General features: G+C 45.9%; 1 protein-coding gene across 1 annotated transcript in view; it reads left to right on the forward strand.

Annotated features, from left to right (window-relative positions):
• The window catches only part of LOC146358673 (aldehyde oxidase 4-like), a 96085-nt gene that overhangs the window by 65526 nt on the left and 15535 nt on the right, over positions 1–15024 (forward strand). The window contains 5 exon segments of the mRNA XM_084817127.1: positions 1900–2033; positions 3190–3277; positions 4957–5043; positions 6787–6978; positions 12307–12534. Coding sequence (XP_084673253.1) covers positions 1900–2033; positions 3190–3277; positions 4957–5043; positions 6787–6978; positions 12307–12534 — 729 coding nt within the window.

Here is a 15024-nt window from a genome sequence, read left to right on the forward strand (position 1 = left end):
CCTCCTTCCTCTGGGCCTGCTGCCTTTCTCCCAACTGCCAGTAATTTGGTGGCTTTCCCAGCTTTTGTGCAGTCCCTCCCTCCCCAAAGTGTTGAAATCCCTATGGCTTAGTTACTGGCAGTAAGGGCTTTAAGCTACAATATGCTGGGTTTTTAAACATGTATTTTTGGCCCTGCCTTCTTTGCCTTTGGCCCTGCCCACCCCTGGAATGCGGCCCCCGAGAGCTTCTCTGAAACTGAATTCGGCCCTTGCTGCAAGAGGCTCCTCCCCCCTGGTGCACGATCAAAGTTATACGCAACACCAGCTCCAGACCTGGTTGTCCGCTGGGCAAGAAGCTGTCAGTGAGTCCCTGTCCCTGAGCAGACCTCTCTCATCCTTGCCACTGCCACAGCCGTCCATCTGTTTGCTCCCTGCCGCCCCGTGCTCAGTTTGCACCACTGCCCAGAGGAAGAGGGCAAGGCACGGGGAGGCTGCTTCTTCTCTTTGCTGCTGTTGCTTAGGGAAATGGGCAGCGAGGTAGAGGAGCAGGAGCCACGGGGCATCAGGGGTTGGCAGTGGGACCCCCTCCTGTGGATGCACCTCGGCAGCTGCCCAACAATGCCAGCTCCTCATGCCAGCCCGCATTGTAGGGCCTGATCTCCGGGCACCAGTCAGCATCCTGGCAGCCACATTTTGGGCCACTTGCGATTTCCAAACTATTTTAAAGGCAGCCCTGAATGTTTGTTTGTTTAAAATGACTTATGTTACCCTTCTATCAAAAATTTCCTTGACTAAAGAGGAGGATACTGTATAACAAAGTAATATTATTGACTACTGTTCAGCATCTAATCAAAACATGTTGTAACAGGTTCTGCTTAATTTCTTGCAAGGTAAATCAAGAGCCTCTTGCCTCTGTACTTTCCTCATCCATATTTAGTGGGGCGAGCATGCGGCTGGAGGGGCCAGATGGTAGTGCTCTGGCAAATAGGCTTTGCAGGTTCTGCAGCATTTCAAAAACCTGCAAAACCTGTTTGACCAGACAATAGTGGCGGGGGATGGGCAGGGAGGGAGGAAATGTCCATGTACATAATGAGCTTCTCTACATTAAGCAAAAAAATATCATCCTTACTGGGGTTTTCCGCTTTCGGTTTCTTTGTGGGATTACGATGGGTTCCTCTACATGGTGGACACGCGGTCTGAATTGAGGAAGCTCCTTCCTCGGCAAGTTCTATATGTTTCTGTGTGTTTCAATTTACAGCCACTAGATGGTGCTGTCATTATAGCACATTATAGGGCTACACGGGCGTTTCACATTGTCAATAGATCGGAATAACCTCCCTTTTCCTGTCCCTTTTCGCGTTATCGCTGATCTTTTTTGAAAGCAGAATAAATGGGGGAAAGTGCAGGAGACGTCCTAGAGGCTCACAATGTTGTATAAAGGACCCGCTAACTTCCGTGAGTGACCAATCATGAGCATGCAATAAATTGCTGATGTAGAGACGCTCAGTGATTTGCAGTGGTAAGGAATTGATTTGACTAGTGCAGGTAGCCGCTGAGGAAGGATGATTTCTCTGAAATGTTGGGCTCGTACAAAAATAAATAGGCACTTCAAAACAGATTTTGGCAGAGTGCAGGGAGTGCAGGGAAGAGGAAAGGAGAGGGAAGTTCCGTTGCACAATTGGATGTTGACTTGCATGACATTGGATGTAGTCCATTGTGTCCAGATACACTGTGCTGTGTATGGATGTACAGGTGAAACCGCGCGATGAGAGCTTGCAAAAGGTAATGTGAGGTCATGAGCATGTACAAGGGCTGCAGAAAGCTGAATTAAATGTGCAGAGCTGGAGTGAACGTGGGTAAATGATAAGGGCAAATGCTAGGCCTATCTATTAAAAGAAAGCTGGGAATGCTTTTCTACAGGAATTGCTGGCTGCAGTGTTGGATGTTCAGTCCAATAGGATCATGTGCCATACAAGATGAGTTGGAGGAGGTTTCGGGGGGAAGATAACAAAACCTTCGTTTTTTGCCTCAGCAGCAGCAGTGGCTGCACACAAGTAAGTGCTGTCACTGTTTATGATCTTATGCCCAGTTCAAGCATGAGATCTTTTGAAACAGGGTTTTAAAGATGTTCTCTAGCTTCCACAGAGGATAGACAACAGCTTCTTAATACAGATCAGGAAAGGTAGCGCAAAGGCCAAGAAGGCACCAGCATAGTTAACACACACTGTCAAGGAAGCTATTAGAGATGAGAAGACTTCCTTCAGAGAATGGAAGTCTTGCCGAAATGAGATGCCATGCCTCCTCTGGACGAATCCTCTTCAGACGATGATCTGGAGCCTTCTGAGCCAAATGTCTCTGGGCAACAAAACACTTCAGGGGATTCTGGGGCTGACGAAAAGGGCCCTGGGCCCTCAAGAGACAAGACTTAAGACCTTCCCCCTTGAAAGGTGGGAAGTTCTGCTTCTGAGTCAGAGGGGGATGCTGAGCCACCACCCAGCCCCCGAAAACTCCAGTGCCTGAAGGTACAGGCTCAGACCATGGTGAGGCAAAGCAGTGCCTACTTGCAAAAAAGGACTCCTCAGGAGAAAGCAACTCCTCATGAATAGGGTTCTGGCCAGAGAGCTCTCATGTACTGCGGCTGAGCCCTGGGTAGTGCTCAGCAGGCTCTAGTGGTAAAAGCCTTCAGTGTCTGCCTAGCTAGTGCTGGAAACAACGCCATTCTTCCTGCTCCACTGTCTTCCACTTTGCTTCCTGGACCTTGCCCTGTGATTGATGCTCCATGTTCCTGACCTTGGACTCCCTCTTGACTCGGCTTCTGGACTGTGTAACGTATCTGACTGCCTAACTGTGTTTTGACCTCTGCCTGGTATCTCGACCTTAGCCGGAACCTCATTGGACTGAAACTTGTGTGCTTGAACATATGCCTGTATCATTACCTTGCTTTTTGCTTAGCCCCCTCATTCAGTCTGCTGAAGCCAACGCAGGACAGGAAAACAAAAAGGAACCTGCACAAAGGAAATGCAAGCAGACAGTAAAGGGTGAGGGGAGTGGTGGCTTAGCTTATACGAACAGGAAGTGTGGTAATATCCATACAGCTTGGGACAGAGCAGGCATATTTTGTAACTCAAGGGCATCTAGCCAGCATGTGCTTTTTCTTCTCCTATCAGCTTACCCTGAAGGTAATGTAAGTCTTTGTTTGTTTTGATTTAGAACTGGCTGTCCAGTCCGTTTTATCCTGGAGCGACATGATGACATGCTAATACCTGGAGGTCGACATCCTCTTTGGTGTAAATATAAAGTAAGTAATGCTGATTCCAACAAGCTCTGCTTCAGTCACAGCAAAGACTCCCCCATGCTGGAATCTGCATGTCCACTGGGTTAAATCCTTAACCTTTCTCTCTTTCGCTACCCCAAAGGATTATTTTGTCCCAACAGTAAAGTTATTGGGCAGCCTATATATATATGCCATAAGTAAATGACTGGCAGTGGCTCTCCAGGGTCTCCGGAGGAGGTGTTTGTAGCCCTGACACCTGAGATGCCTTTGGACTGTAGATGCCAGAAGCTGAATCTTCTGCATGCAAAGCCTGTTCCACTGAGTTATGGCTCTCTTGCCTCCTATTTGCTAGTTTGTGGTGTTGGAATCATGCACGGCCCATTGGCTGCATGATTTGCTGGCATAATTTCAATCAAGACATACGATAAAATTAAGTTAAGACTGCTAAAATATTCAGTAAAATATGTATTTACTAAGGGTGCAATCCTAAAGCCACTCAAAAGCGGGATGAGGGGCCATTGGATGTGAGTGCAGGAGTCCTGCTGGCAGTGTTCCAACAACAGTGTGTGTGTGGGGGAAATGGGGCATTTGGGGGGCATGTCAGGGTATGACTGAGCATCCTAAGGCCCCATGTTCCCCTGACATGCCCCCCAAAGGAGCCCTCAACTATGCCAGCCTTGAAGATGGTGTAGTTAATTCCCTCTTGTTGACCACGATTGGAGGGAGCAAAAAAAGAGAATGGCCAAGAAAAGGTAACTAAAAGGCACCCTTCCATCTCCCATCCTGACCGCAGCAAGCCAGCGAGGCTTAGGGAGTGGTGGTAGCTCTGCCACAGATTTCACACTCACACAACCACACACCAGAGGATTGCTCTGCCAATGCTAGTCAACTAATGCGCTTACTAAGATCAGATGTAATGGTAAGTTAACCTGTGTTTTTCTTCCTTTTCTCCTTTTGAATTTGTTATTTTTTGTTTTATGGTATCATTCCTTAAATCCAGTGATGAACCATTTGGGGGAAAAAACTTATTGTTATGGGCTTCGTAAGAAACTGATGAAACACTCCTTTGGGCAAGGACCACCATGTCATCCAAGAGCCCCTTGTCAAAATACTTATGATATAAGGTACAGAAGTATTGACTATCTGGATAACTTCCTAAAGCTGTGGCATCTCCAGACTGCCAATCTAATGCACAACTGCTGGAGTGTTTAGATTTTGAGGGGCTCCCACCTCCTAAATGCCCCAGCAGATGCGCATAAGACTGGCAGTTTGGAGATGCCACAGCTTTAGGAAGTTATCCAGTGAGTCCAAACTGTTGTACCCTATGTGTGGTATTGTGGTAGGTGAACTGCATGTTAGGAGTTGAGGCATGGAAAGGAGCTGGGAGGAAGTGAAAGGGAAAAGTCAGGAGGATTGCAGAGGGACACTGTTTGCTTGAGTTTCAGGTTTAGTGACGGCCTAGAATAAAGAAGCATTTAGGTAGCTGTCTTGGGATTCTTGCAATACCACACTATGACATAAGTATTTTGAGACAGGCTCTTGGACTACGTAATAAATGTTATAAAAATTAAAGAGGAGGTTAAAATGCAGCAAAGTCTGATGTTTTTCTTTTTGGATCTCACAAAAAAAACTGCCATAGATTTCAAAGGATGATGGATAAGTTTAATGCATCTAACTACTACAATATGCCATTGTATTTTTAGGTAGGATACATGAATGATGGTAAAATCACAGCTGTTGACCTTGAGTTCTACATAAATGGTGGTTGTACACCAGATGAATCTGAACTGGTAAGCTTCTTAGTAGCAGTGGATTTATGGATGGAAATTAGAAAGAAACTGTGCTCATTCTTGGCTAATGACAGAACAGTAATTTCTTGATTTTTACTTCTTCATGCAAAAATGCATCTGTACGTGGGATACTTTCTTTTAGAACACATAGCGCAATTCTCACTCTTTTGTGCAATTCTCAGTCATCTGAAATGAAAGTGTTTTAATTTGGGGTAATATAGGTAGACTCCCTTAGATCACGGGTGCACAACCTACAGGCCGGGAGCTGCGTACAGCCTCCCAAGGCTTTTACTGCAGCTCCCAAAGAACCTTGAGAACCCCACTGCTACAGAATTCCCTACTGCCTGTACTCTCCCCACTCTCCCCCACAGATCCTCATATAGTTCACTGGGGGGGGGGTGCGTTCATGTATTTGCACATACATGTGGCCCCCAAACCCTAAGGCAGCATCACATGTGGTCCTCAGGGCCGAAGAGGTTGTGCACCCCTGCCTTAGACTGAAAGCTCTTCGGAGCAGAGGAAGGCGCCTTATACCAAGTCAGACCATTGGTGCATCTAGCTCAGAAGTTTCTTCACCAGAGGTGGGCAGAAGGTAGATCAGGATCTCTTGGTAGATTTCTGGGTTATTTGCAGTAGTTCAGCAAGGGTTTCTGACTCCCAGCTGTTGAACAGGAGCAATAACAAAATGACTTTTGCCATCTAAATTAAGCTGCTGACATGAAGAAAGCTTGGGGTAACCAGGGGTGAACTTTTGAGCTCATTCACTTCTGGTACTGAAAACAAATTCATGGGCTCAGAATGTGCTCAGAGGTACCCTGTATATTTGCCCCTGGCTCTGGTTGGTAGATCGTGGGGTTTTAGTAAAAAACAAAGTAGATCTGACAAGTCTTAAGTCTGCCTACCCCTGGCCTACACTGATTGGCAGCAGCTCCCCAGGGTTTAAGACAGGAGCCTTCCCTAGCACCGCCTGGAGGAGCCAGAGATGAAATGTTCAAAGTGCTTCATGTGCACAGTTGTAGTCCTTACAAAGAACTCCATAAGGTAGGTCAGTATTATTACCCCATGTTGCAGAGGGGCTGTGAATGGCTTGTCTAAGGCTACCCAGTAACTGCATGGCAGAGATGAGATCCAAGCCAGGGAAGTCTTCCATTGCCGCTCGGCCTCTTAGCTCTTCCCCTTATATCCACCCTCCCCGCTAGCACCATGCCCCACACGCACTTCTGCAAAACCATGCATTTGTCTCCTGTCACGAGTGAAGCACCAATCAACTGATTTAAGTTAGGCAGGCACTGTGTTTTGAACATGACTCTAGCACAGCATAGCAAATAGCTCTTCTAAGTAACCAACACCACATGAAGTAACCCTGATTACAAGAGTTACAGCCTAGTCTGTAAGAAGTCAATCCTCCTGTGTTCAAAGGCACAAGTGGTTTTGCGCTTTAAGGCTTGAGACCAGGGTATGTGAAGATTTGCCCCAATTAATTAATTTATTGATTGATTGAATATTTCATTCATGATTCGTGAATGTAAGCTTCCTTTCTGCAGACGTTCACACCATGTGCGTGACTACCTTGGGGGAGGGGGCGGGGGCTATGTAATGCCCACTTGGATGATAAGGCAGCATTTGAACACCTGAATACGGTTCAGGTATACACATACTTCATGTGTTTTCCTGAGTTCTTTTTTGCAGAATCCATAAGACGCAGACTAGTTACGAAGTTCATTATCTATTCCTGTGCATTAGGTAATTGACTATGTTGTGCTGAAAAGTTCTAATGCATATGACATTCCCAACTTCCGAAGCCGTGGATGGGCCTGCAAGACGAATTTGCCATCAAACACGGCATTTCGAGGATTTGGATTCCCACAGTCAGGCCTTTGTGCAGAAACATGGATCACGGCTGTGGCAGATCAGCTTGGCTTGCCACATGACGAGGTAAATAAAGGAACAATGGGAAAATGTGTTGTGGCCTCTATTGTGATGTTAAACAGAGGACCACATCTTATCTTGGTAAATCCATGTTGCCAAAAAAAATAACACTGGTATGCAAGCTTCCACATCCAGGGCAAAATCGGCAGATTCACCCCACCCCACCCCACTTGCAGGGCAAAATTGGCCATCCCCCCCACCTCCATCCCAGCCAAACCTGGCTTAGTTCCAGTTTTGGTTTCTGGGTGGAGAAAAAAAAGGCCTAGGAGGGAGGTCTTTGTAGGGGATACATACGCACACCCTTAGCGTTATGAGGGAAAACAGGGTTGGGAACTCCATGTCCCTCAAATGGTCACACACCTACGCTCATGACAAATACCATCCAAGAGCAAAAATAAACATCAGGGCACACCTTTATTTATTTGTTTGTATTATTTATATACTACTTAATAACCATGATTCAGCTTTTGGGATATTTCTCTCTATTCCTTCTTCAGGAGCAAGTTTATTTTAATCAGGGGTACTTTCAGACGGAGGGCTCCTATTGCTAACAATCAAAAGCATTGTGCAGCTATTCCATCTTTCCTTCCTTAATGGGCTTTTAATGTTAAGAAAAAAGGATGGAAGAAGCAGTGGTAAAAGACAGGAGCGATGCAAATGTGAAGGCATCATTGTCTGGATCCCATGTAAAATTCCGTCAATGAGTCAATGTGATTGCACGATAAAAGCCTCTTCTGGAAGAAGCCCAGGATGTTTCATTCCAAAGAGAACTGCAATCTAGGGATGTCAGAGAATTCTGCCATGGATCTCGGTGAGGCCGAATGCCAGTGCATTCGGCCCCCCGAACTCCGTGGCGGAACGGCCTGCCACCCCCCGTCCCCCCACGGATCCCCCCTGGGACGAGACTTACGTGGGCGGATGTTCCGGGTGGCGGCGGCGGCTGGTCTTCCGACTGGCCGCTGCCGCCGCCGCCATTTGTAGTCTTGTTGGGTTTTTTTTTTTTACAAGACGTGATAGGCTACGTAAAGATTTACGTAGCCTATCATGGCTGGGTAAAAACAAAAAACCGCGTATGCAAATGGCGGCGGCTATGGCCGCTGCCATTTGCATTCCTTATTTTTGGCCGTCTTAGTCTACGTAAATATTTACGTAGACTATGATGGCGAAAATAAAGGGGAACGCAAATAGCGTAGCGGGCGCTATTTGCGTCCCTTTTTGATTTGCCGTTTTAGCCTATGTAAATATTTACGTAGGCTAAAACGGTGAATCAAAAAGGGACGCAAATAGCGCCCGCTATGCAATTTGCGTTCCCCTTTATTTTCGCCGTCATAGTCTACGTAAATATTTACATAGACTAAGACGGCCAAAAATAAGGAACGCAAATGGTGGTGGCCGTAGCCGCCGCCATTTGCGTACGCAATTTTTTTTTTTTTTACCCAGAGCCCTCCGCGGCCGGAAATCCGGCTGCGGACGGCTCTGGCCTGGGCCTGGCTGGCTGCTCCGCAGAGCTGCCGTGGAGCACAGCCGGCCGTCGAGGATTCCGGGGGGGAGGGATGGAATGCTTCCCCCCCCCCCATCAACATAATCCGCGGAAAGGTAAGTGACTTTCATACTTCCCTACTGCAATCTTTTATTTTTAAATATTGTTTATGCTCCCCCAGGTGGTGAAACCTTGGCTTGCAGGTAATTAAGTCCCATAATCCATACTAGTCGCACACTCTGGGGCATGCTTAAACTAACTTTTCTCAGAGAAACATTCCAGATGTTTCAGGCGCTAGTACAAAGGAAGTTGATTTCATTGGAACTTAAGGGCTTTCTTCACATGGAGCTTTTATCCTGCAGTTGAGATGACTCCTTCATGGAAGTTTGTGGGTTTTTTACATGACGCCGTGAATCTCTAAGCCCCATTTTAAATGCAGGATTTTAGGCTGGTGTAGAGATGCCCAAGGTCAACCAGCTTCCTCTGGATTAGGGGCACTAAGAGGCAGTTCTGGAATAATTCAGATTTGAGTACAGAATCAGATTCCTGAAAAGTTCTGAAAGTGTCGGTAGCAGCTTGCCCTTTAAGAACATATTGCTTTAGCTACTTGTACTTCGAAACAGGTCCCTCTTATAGGCTGCTCTTTGGGACTTTTGAACAAGAACAACAAGCTCAGCTGTACCATGGAAGGGTAACTTTCCATGAGTGAGCTAGAAGCATGGAATTCTAATTTGGAATTATTTGGAAGTTCTGAATGAAATAAGAATTTCCTTTGATAAAGATTCATTCTTGAAATGCGTTGGGAACTGTAAATATTGATGCAGCTGTCTTTTTCGTTTTGTTTTGGCTTTACAACTTTTTTTAAAAAAATCCCTTTTGTTGTTGTTGTCTTTTGAATGAGGCCAGCAGCTCTGCGCATCCTTGGTGGCTGAATCTATGTAATCAGGGCCGGGTCCTGGGTAACATGCCATCTAGTTGGGGGCCCTCCTCCATCAGTGGACCCTGGTGGACTTAACTATCTGCAATGGCAGCAATCCCTTTAATTTCCCAGAGTGCCCCAGAGCGGCACTAGGTTGGGGACATCGTGAGAAAGTAAAAGGGTGGCTAGACCCAGCTGCCTGATGGGGGGCCAAGGGCAGGTGTTGCCAGTGGGCTGGGCCCTGCTGTGGTGCTGGGACTCTGGCAGCTGCCCAAGGATGCCAGATGCTGACATCGTCCCACCGTGCAATGGAAAGTGGTGGGAGGCTGTAGGTGGGAGATCAGCTGAAAAGGAATCCCTGCACAGACACTGGATCTCTACATGGCTCCCCTAGGACTTCATGTCTCTGGCCAGGCAGCTAGGTGGGCTCTGGCCTGCCCAGGCCTCTTCACTGTCTGGTTCCTTCCCTTTGGGCTGGAAATACAGAGAGAGAGAAGAAGAGAAACAACCTTTATTTGCAACCACCTTCAAACTTAAAAAAAATGTAATTCCAACTCCAGCAGTAATCTGCTGTGGTCGTATGCTACTTTTCTGGTCAGTTGTAGCAGAAGAAGTAGTGGAAACCATCTTATAGGGGGGTCACTAAATCTTCCTACCCCTCTGGGGTCATCCTTGAGGCCAATTTGTTTAGAAAAATGCATTACAAATTGGGTATGTATTCATCATAAAAGCCCAAGAGTTGAACGCTAGGTTTGTGCTTTCTGTAGTGCTATGTACCACTGGTTCAACAAATGTTGAAATAAGATTCAACTGCCAGTCCAGTCAGTTTCTGTTTCTGTACATGGAATGTGGGGGTGCCATTTTGTCTTTCACATCAATCAGCAAAAGGTCTTGGGATGGCCCTGGGTGATCCTGTCATCAATCTCTGATCATGGGTCCCCCTGGATCTACAGTCAGGGCCAGAAATATTGGAACAAGGATAACTGTTTTGGCACTTGGCTTCTGCACACCACCACATTGAAGTTGAAAGGAAACACACCCAGATGGGAGCGAAGTCAGGACTTCCAGCTGTAATTCAAGGGGTTTGACAAAAGTGGGGCACTAACCATTCAGGAAGGACAGCCAGTGGCATACACACACACCCCATCGTTGGTGGCTCATAAGTAACGGAACAAACCAAAATCATTTCAAACTGAAGGATCGCCTTTAATACCTGGATGAAAATCCTTTGCAGTCAACGACTGCCTGAAGTCTGGAACCCATGGACATGACCAAATGCTGAGTTTCCTCCCTCGAGATGCTTTGCCAGGTCTTTACTGCAGCTGCCTTCAGCTGCTGCTTGTTTGTGGGTCTTTCTGCCTTCAGTCTTGTCTTCCGTAGTGAAAAGCATGCTCTATTGGGTTGAGATCAGGTGACTGACTTGGCCATGGAAGAACATCCCACTTCTTTGCCTTGAGAAATTCTTGGGTAGCTTTTGCTGGATGTTTTGGGTCATTATCCATCTGCAATATGAAGCGGCGTCCTATCAGTTTGGCAGCATTTGGCTGAATCTGAGCAGAAAGTATAGCCCTGTACACTTCAGAATTCATCCTGCTGCTTTTATCAGCAGTCAGGTCATCAATAAACACCAGTGACCCGGCTCCATTGGCAGCCATACATGCCCATGCCATAACACTGCCTCCACCATGTTTGACAGATAATGTGGTATGCTTTGGATCATGAGCTGTTCCTTTCCTTCTCCATACTTTTCTCTTCCCATCATTCTGGTACAAGTTAATCTTGGTCTCATCAGTCAAAAGAATCTTATTCCAGAACTGCGCAGGCTTTTTTAGGTGTTTGCTGGCAAAGGCTAATCTGGCCTGTCTGTTCTTGAGAGTTACCAGTGGTTTGCACCTTGTTGTGAAGCCTCTGTATTTACATTCATAAAGCCGTCTCTTGACTGTAGATGTTGACAATGACATGCCTACCTCCTCAAGAGCGTTCTTGACCTGGCTAGAAGTTGTGAAAGCGTTCCTCTTCATCATGAGCAGAATTCTGCGGTCATCCACTGTAGTTGTCTTCCATGGTCTTCCAGGCCTTTTGCTGTTGCTGAGCTTGCCAGTTAATTCCTTCTTTTTCAGGATGTTCCAAACTGTTGTGTTGGCCACTCCCACTGTTTTTGCGATCTCTCTGATGGGTTTATTTTGTTTCCTCAGCCTAATGATGGCCTCCTTCACACGCATGGACACCTCTTTGGACCTCATGTTGGGGGTTCCAGTGAACAGCTACCAAATGCAAATGTAACACTCAGAACCACCTCCAGGCCTTTTATCTGCTTGATTGGTCATGGGGTACCCAGGAAACAGGCCACACCTGGCCATGCAGCTGCTTGCCAGCCATTCGTTCCATTACTTATGAGCCACCAACGATGGGTGTGTGTGCATGCCACTGGCTGTCCTTCCTGAATGGTTAGTGCCCCACTTTTGTCCAACCCCTTGAATTACAGCTGAAAGTCCTGACTTCGCTCCCATCTGGGTGTGTTTCCTTTCAACTTCAGTGTGGTAGTGTGTAGGTGCTAACTGCCAAAACAGTTATCCTTGTTCCAATATTTCTGGCCCTGACTGTATATACTATTCCAGCCCAGGTGTAAGGCTGCCATCATTTCCCCCCACTGACATGGCTCCTGTGCTTTAACTGCTGCATGACAGCATGTAATGTTTTTTTCATGAGTGATGGGGAGTTTGACCTGTTGAATTTCTGCCTGTCCTAAAGCTGTTAAAGGCAGCAGCCTTGTCTAGTGGTTATTGAATCAACCACTTTTGATTGCAAACCTTCTTCAGCAGGAAAAGGGAACAGTACTCATAATTAATGTGTAATATATAAATGTTTGCCAAAATGTAAATGGCTCATTAAGCATTTGGAACAACTAACAGTATCTTTCATGGCTTCTCTGAAGGTCAGAGAGAGGAACATGTACAAAAAAGTTACTGAAACCCCCTACAAAGATAAGATTGATCCCAGAAATCTGGTTGTATGTTGGAAAAAATGCCTGGAGAGGTCTGATTATTACAGAAGGCGAAAAGCAGCTGAGGAATTTAACAAACAAAGCTACTGGAAGAAGAAGGGGATTGCAGTCATCCCCATGAAGTTTTCAGTTGGAGTTCCTGCCACATTTTACCACCAGGTAAGTTTTTGACATTCTAGAAACCTACACTTCTAAAACATTAGACATAATCATAGCAATTAGAGAAACATATGGGGCAAATAGCAGTTGTGTGTGTGTGTTAGGGTGGCGGCTCACCTGGAAAAATGTCACAGAGGCCAAGGATTAGTCCTCCTTTCCCCTAACTCTACTGTCTCAACCCAGAACCTACATCCTGCTTTCTAAAATGCATTCACCATTAAAAAAAAAAAACCCTGAGAGATCCAGTTACAGATCTGTCGTCTTGTCTAGTTCCACCCTCAGGCTCCCCCTGCAGTTTATTTATTTATTTAGCACATTTCTATACCACTCTTTAATAAAAGTCTCAGTGCAATTTACAGTAAAATTTGGGGACAATAATATTGCCCTATCTTAGGGAGGCATAAGGATTATTCAAGTATTCTCAACTTTCTAAAATATGAACTATTTGAAGAAATCTGCAAGAATTGACAGTGCAACCCTATGCATGTCTACTGAGAAGTAAGTCTTAATCGAGGGAAATGGGACTTACTTCCAAAGTGTGTGTAGGATTGCAACCTTGTTCACTTTAAACTGGTGTCAAGATATAGCTTTACCAAAAATACAGCAAACTATTTGCTTCAGTAATATAGAGAAGATAATTGTTTCAATGTTTTTACTATTGCCCTCTATAATGAAAAAGAATGCAATCCCCAGCCATTAATATTATTTGGAAATTTACTATTGACCCCTGAACTGAATAGGAACTGCACACAATATTTATAGGACATGCTGAGTTTTTCTCACTTCAGGGCCAGGTCCTCTATTGGATGAGGACTGTCCGGACCAGAATGTATTAAAGCAGCCTTCCCCAACCTAGTACTTTCCAAAGGTGTTGGACTACAATTCCCATCATTTCCAGCCAGCATGACCCAGCTGGCTGGCAATAATGGAGGTTGTAGTCCCACACATCTGGAGGACACCAGTTTGGGGAAGGCAGGTTCAAAGCATTTCCGAAAAAGAGATATTTCTTTGCTTCCTGGAGATAATTTTCCTGGGCAAGACTAATCTGGTCATTATGCATTGGAAGAATTGTTTGCTTCTGGCTTGTAAAGCAGAATGGAGTTTTGCTCCAGTTTTCCTTTTGCTCCAGTTTTGTTTCTGATGTTGTCAAACCAGCACAGAGGGGTTTGCTGTGTTCTGCACCCACCATTTGTTATCCCTGACAACATTGTTGGTTCCAGTAAGGTGTATGTGTGTAGAATACATAGGTTTGCCTAGTGACGCTGTCTCACAGGTGGTTGAGGAGTATGACCTCTATTTGCTTTGTTTTTTAATCACAAAATGCCACGCATCAAACTGGCAAATTAGCCAGCTGCCGCTGAAAAGCGGCAGTGTGGGCAAGGCAAGCGCAGCAGCAGAACAGCCAAAGGCAACAGGGATGGAGTTTGCCATGGCTATAGCAACATGGCTCTTCTCTCAGTGTGACTCAGGCTCTTGGCGAAATGTCCCATCTGCCCAGTGCATGAGATGACCACATCCATGACACTGGTGTCCACAGCTTTAGGTAAGAAGCTATGTTCAGAGCCAAATTCCAGTTTAAAATAAATTGCTTCAGATATCTTTCCCTTCCCACCCGCCTTGGGCGAGCGAGCACTTTGAAACCAACACGGCAGAGTCAGATGATGGCAGCTAGAGTGTTGGCAACAAAGGCTGCTTCCCTATCCTTTTATTTCAGACATCTGGAAATATCTGGTGCTGCTCAAAGGAACAATAATAAATGTGATGGCTCTATTTAAGTACTCTTTTGGAGAGAAAAATTCATTGCAAAATATGGAGATGTGCAAGATCTGAAGGACAGCTGCATTCAGATCCACACATTAGTCTGGGAAGTGCAGATCTGGTTGGTTGAGTTTGAAATGCAGACAAAATTCTTGAGCATCCCTTTGCTCCCTTACCCAGTTGTAAGTCTATGTCAGCCTTCTCCATCCTAGTGCCCTCTGGATGTTTTTGACTGCAACTCTCAGCATTCCTGACCACTGGCCATATTGGCTGGGGCTGATGGGAGTTGAAAACCAAAACATCTGAAAGGCACCAGGTTGGGGAAGGCTGGGCTATGAGGAGGCTCTTTATCCAGCCAGACCAATGTCCCATCTAGCTAGTACAGTCAGTCCTAATCTGCAGTTCCTTTCCAGCATCTCAGCAGAATTGTTTCTCAGCCCTGCTACCCAGAATCTGTAACTACACTACAGACTGAACCTGGGACATGCAACTTGTGTCCTCTAGCGGTGGGCTATGACCTGTTCCCTGTTATCAACATACACTTGTTCTGCTGTCCTTGGATGACATATCCCCTTTGCTCCTGATACGTTTTCCTATATCAAGAGTCCCCAACATTTTTGGATCCATGGGCAGATTTGGGAATTTGAGAAACTTCTGTGGGCACCACCACAAAATGCCTAATCAGTGGATCACTGCTTTGACATCTACCTGTCACATCTATGGATCTTAGGC

This window comes from Heloderma suspectum, chromosome 1 (genome assembly GCF_057233095.1).
Source record: "Heloderma suspectum isolate Gila_16-S chromosome 1, 16-S_ref, whole genome shotgun sequence".
NCBI lineage: Eukaryota > Metazoa > Chordata > Lepidosauria > Squamata > Helodermatidae > Heloderma > Heloderma suspectum.